General features: G+C 54.2%; 3 protein-coding genes across 3 annotated transcripts; 2 read left to right on the forward strand and 1 right to left on the reverse strand.

The window, feature by feature from the left end:
• Window positions 1-158: 158 nt before the first annotated feature.
• Window positions 159-1,579, forward strand: SETTUDRAFT_175782 (glycosyltransferase family 8 protein; the record flags this gene model as incomplete). The annotated part of the gene is made up of 2 exons (XM_008024566.1): window positions 159-579; window positions 636-1,579. The coding sequence occupies 2 exons, from the start codon at window positions 159-161 to the stop codon at window positions 1,409-1,411; spliced, it is 1,197 nt and encodes a 398-aa protein (XP_008022757.1). The 3' UTR covers window positions 1,412-1,579.
• A 1,183-nt stretch (window positions 1,580-2,762) lies between these two features.
• Window positions 2,763-3,647, reverse strand: SETTUDRAFT_26175 (glycoside hydrolase family 20 protein; the record flags this gene model as incomplete). The annotated part of the gene is made up of 1 exon (XM_008024231.1): window positions 2,763-3,647. One exon carries the CDS (start codon window positions 3,645-3,647, stop codon window positions 2,763-2,765), a length of 885 nt encoding a protein of 294 aa, XP_008022422.1.
• A 189-nt stretch (window positions 3,648-3,836) lies between these two features.
• Window positions 3,837-4,970, forward strand: SETTUDRAFT_26176 (glycoside hydrolase family 20 protein; the record flags this gene model as incomplete). The annotated part of the gene is made up of 1 exon (XM_008024232.1): window positions 3,837-4,970. One exon carries the CDS (start codon window positions 3,837-3,839, stop codon window positions 4,968-4,970), a length of 1,134 nt encoding a protein of 377 aa, XP_008022423.1.
• Between the last annotated feature and the right edge of the window lie 1,764 nt (window positions 4,971-6,734).

Raw genomic sequence — 6,734 nt, forward strand, 5'->3', positions numbered from 1 at the left:
CTGACATAATGGGGATCCGAGCTTTGTGTGCAGGCTCGGTATGTGGGCACGTCAACTCGGTGGGCACGCGTCACGGATGGTTCGGTCGAGTTTGGAGCACCAACGTAGGCATAGCCGCGTGGACATGTCAACATCTCGGCCACCCCCCTCACCCAGCCATGCGTCGGCGGCGATCGGACGAGCTTCCACGGTTTGAGACGGAGCCTGAGCGGCGGGCGTGGCGGGCGCGGCGTCGTTACCCATACTACATTGGCGGCTTCGTATTCGTGTGCTGGTTGCTGTATCCGCGCCACGGTCAAGTACCCAAGACGGGAGGCGGGCTCGAGATCAATTGGTTAAACTATGCATATAGTGTTTATGCGACGGACAGTGCTTCGCTCTGCCATGCTGTGCTAGTGCTCGACGCACTCAGCCGGTACGGGAGCAAGGCAGACCGCGTTCTTTTCTATCCGGAACACTGGGACACGACGGTGGAGAGCTCGAAAGATCGGGACAGCCAGCTGCTGGTTTTGGCACGCGAAGTGTACAAGGCCAAGCTGCATCCTGTCCACCCGCTCCAGGTGGCGGGTCGTACCAAAGGCATGTGTAGAGCAGAAGTGCTTGTATGGCAAGCGGACAGGCTAACGGCATGACAGAGCAGTGGGTATGGGACGAGACGGTGACGAAGCTCATGGCTTTTTCCCTCGAGTATTACGATCGCGTCATTGCACTGGACTCGGACCTTACGCTGCTCGGGTCACTCGACGAGCTCTTTCTGCTGCCGCAAACGCCAATGGCCATGTCGCGCGCATACTGGACCGACAGTAAGCCATGGCCGCTCTTGACGAAGCTTATGGTGATCAAGCCCAGTTTGGCCGAGTTGGAAAAGTTTAAGCGGCGTATGGAAGGTGGTGGTGACACGACGTTGGTTCAAATGCACAGATATGACATGGAGATTTTGAACGAACGGTACGAGGATAGCGCGTTGGTCTTACCACAGCGGCCGTATGCTCTTCGCACGGCCGAGTTTCGGCAGCATCATCATGCCGACTACCTAGGGGATGCAGATGAAGAGTGGGACGCGGAAAGGGCTTACAAAGAGGCGAAAGTGGTGCATTTCAGCGACTACCCACTGCCACCACCGTGGTACATGTGGCCGCTGGGCAGCCTGGAAGAGATGCAGCCCGATTGCGGCGGCAGCCACGAAGGGACTTGCGCGGAAAGACGGATATGGAAACATTTGTACGACGACTTCAGGCACAGACGCAAGGATGTTTGCAAGTTGTTGAGCGTACCTGCGCCCGACTGGGCATCATTCAAGCAGCAGCAGCAGCAGCAACAGCCACTCTACAACATGACAAAGAGCGAGGATGTTTCACCGACGGCGGCAAAAGTCTCTGATGGAGCGCTGGTTGCGAGTGCTACCAGCTGAGTGAGTGTGGCGAGGGAAAAGGATTGGATCGGACGATGTTTGCCAGTACTGTATGGACCAAAAAAAAAAGAACATGGTGAGAGCCGGCTCACGTAAGCGGGAGTTGACGGTAGTTGAAGGGCAGGCGTGGAGGGGGAGCAAATTGAATTGGTAGTGTCGTCATGCCAGGGCGTGATTCATGGGAACAAGGTTGGGGATTACAGATTGGGTATGGATGTGGTCAAGATTGCACGAAGAGTGTTCTAGTAGACTGTAAGGTTTGGCTAATAATAACCCGAGGGTTTCCAGCTGTCAATGCTTATGCATGACAAGCGCATGCGTGAGCAAATTGGCAACATGGACAGCTGGACAGTGACAGCGACGACGATGCAGATGGCTACAGGCGAGGGTTTGGCCGGGGCGTGCGATTACAATTACGTCTATCTGAAACAGGACGCTAAATGATGAGCACGGCAGATGGGCGACCACGTGACTGTGACGGGAGTATCAGCGGCATGACGGCGTGGTTGGATGTCGCTGGCGGAGCGGTGGCAGCCACGTGTTTGGTGCTGCCAGTGCCAGTGCCAGTGCCAGTCCATTGCAGTCAACTGGTACTGGTACTGCCACTGCCACTGCCACTGCCACTGACTGTGCCCGGATGACCACACACACACACACACACACAGGCGGTTTTGTTTCTGCTGCGCCTCTAGCCAGCAGCGCAGCGTGCTTGGATGAAACATGCCCGCAGCCGCTCGCCTAAGCGCATGGCCGGAAACAGGCGGCACCGCCGTCGCCCCTTGGCGTGAGGGCGAGGGCGAGGGTGAGGTCCACGTCCTCCGCCCAGGATGCCTCCCAAAATCTCCGAGCCACGGCCACGACCACGACCACGGCCGAACCGCCTGCGTCTGCTTATTTCGCCCACCCGCCGCGCTCCCTTGCACTTGGACTCTGATCAAGGCCAAATCCACAATAAACGGCCCGCCTGCTGCCCGCCGCCCCGCGGGTTGGCACACCACACCACACCACACCACACCACACGCACGCACACAGGCCCAATCGATAAGACGAGACACACGACGCCAAAGCTGGGCGTGACAGGCGTTCATTCTAGCGCACAAGAAACGGATCGCCAGCCGGGTGGCGGGGAGGAGCATCAGTGTCAGCTTCGCGCAGCAGTACCCAGGTGCATTGGCTGACCCCGCCAACTGCATCTGGCTCGTCAGCTGAAAGCGAAAGCAGTGCTGCGGCTCAAAACCATGTACGCACCACGGCCAGCCGACGTTAAGAGCAAGGGTAGGGTTACAGCACCACGGCAGCAGCCACCACCACCACAAGGCACGCGGTCCGCTGGCGCTGGGCCAGGCGCGCCCTATCGCCAGTGTGGGTTGCAGCGGAGAGAGGCTTTGGCATGCAACAAGGCTGACCACTTGACTGGCCGCCGCGCCTCCAGGGGGAACACGATCTCCTTGAGGGTGGCCTGCGAGTAGACCTCGTTGGCCGAGTAGGCGTCCTTTGTCATTTCAGGGTAAGCATTGATTTCGACGGCCCAGGATTGCGAGTCGACCATGTGCCAGTGAAGGACATTGAGCTTGGAAAGGGCCATGCCGTCAATCTGCTCGAGGATCTTGGCCTTGGAGATGAAGTTGCGGCCGCTATCAATCATGATACCGCGGACGGGGTAGAGCGGGGCGTCGTCGACAGAGACGGGCTGTTCGATGATCAGCTTGCCGGAACCATCGTTGATGATCATTTGCTGCATTGTGGTGAATGCATGGAGAGCGCCGTAGACGGTCTTTGCGGTGATTTTGACGGTATCCGATCCAGCAGCGAGCTCGAGCTTGTAGGACTCGTCGACACCGTGCAGCAGCTGGGCGTGTGCATCGGCCACATCGACCTTGACCGACTTTATAGAGCCGGTGCAGTTACCAGCAGAGGGAACGTCGACGGAATACTGCCCCTTGGCCCTCCTGCGCTTGGAGCTGGAGCTGGGGAAAGGTTCGAACTGGGCCGGGGGGGCCTCGACAGCAGCTGGGGTCCATTTCAGGTTCGTGGCTGTCTTGACCATGCGGTTGAAGGCGTTGGAGACGATTTTGTTGTTTGTGCCGTCGAGCGTAAGGGATCCGACGGTGAAGCATCCCGAGGAGCCCCAGGTGATGTTGACGGGCTTGGGAAGAGGGTTTACGGCCACTGCCTCGCCCTGTCCAGCGAACAAGGCGGATGCGGTAAGGACCGTTGCCAGTGCGTAGTCGCGCATCTTTGCTATTGTGTATACACGCGCGCACACACACAAAGGAGAGGGGGTGGGAGGCGTTGGGGCTCTTTGTCGAGCAATGAGCAAAAAGAAGGAATGTGGCAAGGTGGTCGAACCTTGAGCAGAGGTCGGGGCGGTATTTCAATGTCTGCGTGCATTCACGCGCAGCTGGGGGGGGGGGATGGACGGACCATGCTAGTTCGTTTACTTAACCATGACCCTTGGGGGCTCCACCCACAACACAGATCGCCGGCTGCACGACGCTACGCCGGGAGTGGGAGTGTCAAGTACGCCGCCGCTCGCGGTGTGCGCATTATCCCAGAAGTCGACATGCCCGGCCACGCCAGCTCTGGCTGGGCCCAGGTCGATGAGTCCATTCTAACTTGCCAGAACAGTTGGTGGGCCAATGACGACTGGCCAAAGCACACGGCCGTGGAACCCAACCCGGGCCAGCTCGACATTCTTAACAACAAGACTTACGAAGTCACAGCCAAGGTCTACAAGGAACTGGCTACCATCTTCCCCGGCGACTGGTTCCACATTGGCGGTGACGAGCTCTTCCGAAACTGCAACAACTTCTCTGCCAAGGCCCGCGAGTTCTTTGACAGTGGAAAAACCATGGGCGACCTGTACCAAGTGTGGGTCGACCGCGCCATTCCCACGTTCCGCGCTCAGGTCAACAAGACGTTCGTCATGTGGGAAGACGTCAAGCTCTCGGCAGATGTGGCCGCCACTGGCAATGTGCCCAAGGACATTGTCCTGCAAGCATGGAACGACGGTCTGAACCACATTTCCAACCTCACCAGCCAGGGCTACCGCGTCATTGTGTCGAGCTCCGACTTCATCTACCTCGACTGCGGCAACGGTGGCTGGGTCGGCAACGACCCGCGCTACAACGTCATGAAGAACCCTGACACGACCACGCCAAACTTCAACTGGGGAGCCGGCGGCGGTGACTGGTGCGCTCCTTACAAGACATGGCAGCGCATCTACGACTTTGACTTTACCCTCAACCTGACGGACACGCAGAAGAGCCTCGTCGAGGGTGCCATCGCTCCTCTCTGGTCCGAGCAAGTCGACTCGGTCGTCATCAGCCAGAAAATGTGGCCGCGCGCCGCCGCCCTCGCCGAGCTCGTCTGGTCCGGCAACCGCGACAAGGACGGCCACAAGCGCACCACGGAAATGACTCAGCGCATCCTCAACTTCAGGGAGTACCTTGTCGCAAACGGTGTCCAGGCCACTGCCCTCATGCCCGCTTACTGCAGGCAACACCCCCACGCCTGCGACCTCTACCTCAATCAAACCACTCTGTGGGCCTCGGGCTGAAACCCGTTGTCGGGCGGTGAAGGAATTGATAATGATGATACCGGGTCTAGTAGGCAAGGAAGCCCTCTGAAGAAAAATAATCTAGTCTTTTATATATCTACATGTCCTTACTCTTACTCGGTCTACTTGGTCCGGTTTTGTCTTGCATTTTCTCTTCTACTTCTACTACTACTTCTGTTTTACATATCCCCCCTTTTTTCATATTTTCTTGTAGGCACGTAAATATAGGCTTTCCTCGTATGGGTAAACTCTTTTTTTTTGCGGGCTATGATTTGGCATGATCTACTGGCAAAAATTCATAAAAGAATATAGTTGTATGTGTGTTATGGTTCAACTTGATTCTTCTCTCTTTTTTTGATGGTGCTCTGTGTGTGGTCGAAGTGTGTTACGCTTCTAGTAACGTGACGGATAAGCGAGTCGGTCAGACAAGCGAGTCGGTCACCCTACCAACTTTGATCACCCACCACACCTTTGCGTACAATGCCTCTAAGCCACGCTTCTTAGTTAATCTCTCACGAGGCAGATATTTAGCTTGCTCTCTTTTCTTTAGATAGAAACTAAATCTAAAGTACCTAACGCGCTGCTATAGCCTTTAATATTCTAAAATTAACACTAATTAACTAACGCGCTAGGAAGCGCGCGCAACGCGATTGCTAGCCTAACTTAAAGAAGCTTACTAAGCTAGAAGAGGAGGTAATAGTTAGTTATATACTTAATCTTAACTCACGTGGATTTGCGCCCACGTACGCCGCTATACGCGATATAGCTAATAAGCTGCTAGCTGTGCGCGGCGCTAGCTAGGTTAGGTAGAAGTAGCTAGCTAACTTTATTAAGCGTACAGATAGTCTTACAACGCGTTTTAATTAAGCGTATAATAGGCAGAGAGCTCTATGTAAAGATCTAGTCCTAATTAAGAGCTAGTTTAAGCTTATAGAGCAGACAAAGGCTAAGTATAGCATCTATAATAAGGACGTCTATAACTTTAACAAAGCTAGCTTTATAATAGGCAAGATCGCGACTTAGCTAGTTGTAACAGCGTTAGAGAGAAGAGGCTAGCTAAAGGTAGTTAAGCTAGGCAATCGTGGGTAGGTGATGTTATGGGCGAGAGAGGCCTAACTAACGAGTATGCATTCACCTATTGTACAGAAGAAGAAAGATACAGAAAAGAACTATCTAGAGGGCCCTCCTTTTATAGTTGTTACTCGTACGAACGCTCAGACCTTTAGTTTTCCTCCTTACTTAAGCTTGTTCGTACGTAACTAACCACGTCATTTAGTCACGTGACTAAAGTCATGTGATTCACTGCCATGTGACCTGTAGGTCATGCCTCTCTGGCGTAGCCCTTTACAGGTGACGCTAATCGCAGCAATTAACGCAGCTAGCTAGGCAGTTCTACTATTCCTTATCTTTGCTAGCAAATATCATCTATCCGCCTAGTACAAAGAAGCAGAGATCCTACGCAACTAGGCGATTGTAGTTAGCAACAATAGCTAGATAAATAAGCTAGGTATTATCTAGCTAAAGCACTTTAATGCTTATATAAAAACTTGCGTTGTTAGCATACGTTGTCTGCTTATTCTTAATAGCTATAAGAGCTACTAGTCTCTTAAGTTTTAAGAGCTTTATAATGTAACGGGCTAGGTAGCCCGCTACAGTACAGATAGCGGTGGCTATCTTATGTATCAACTACGCAACGATATCAGCAGCTCTGATATCTTGTGCCAGCCTTTTTGGCGCGGTGGGCGCGTTGTAGTTGCGTGCGCA

Source organism: Exserohilum turcica, assembly GCF_000359705.1.
Source record: "Exserohilum turcica Et28A unplaced genomic scaffold SETTUscaffold_12, whole genome shotgun sequence".
Lineage (NCBI taxonomy): Eukaryota > Fungi > Ascomycota > Dothideomycetes > Pleosporales > Pleosporaceae > Exserohilum > Exserohilum turcicum.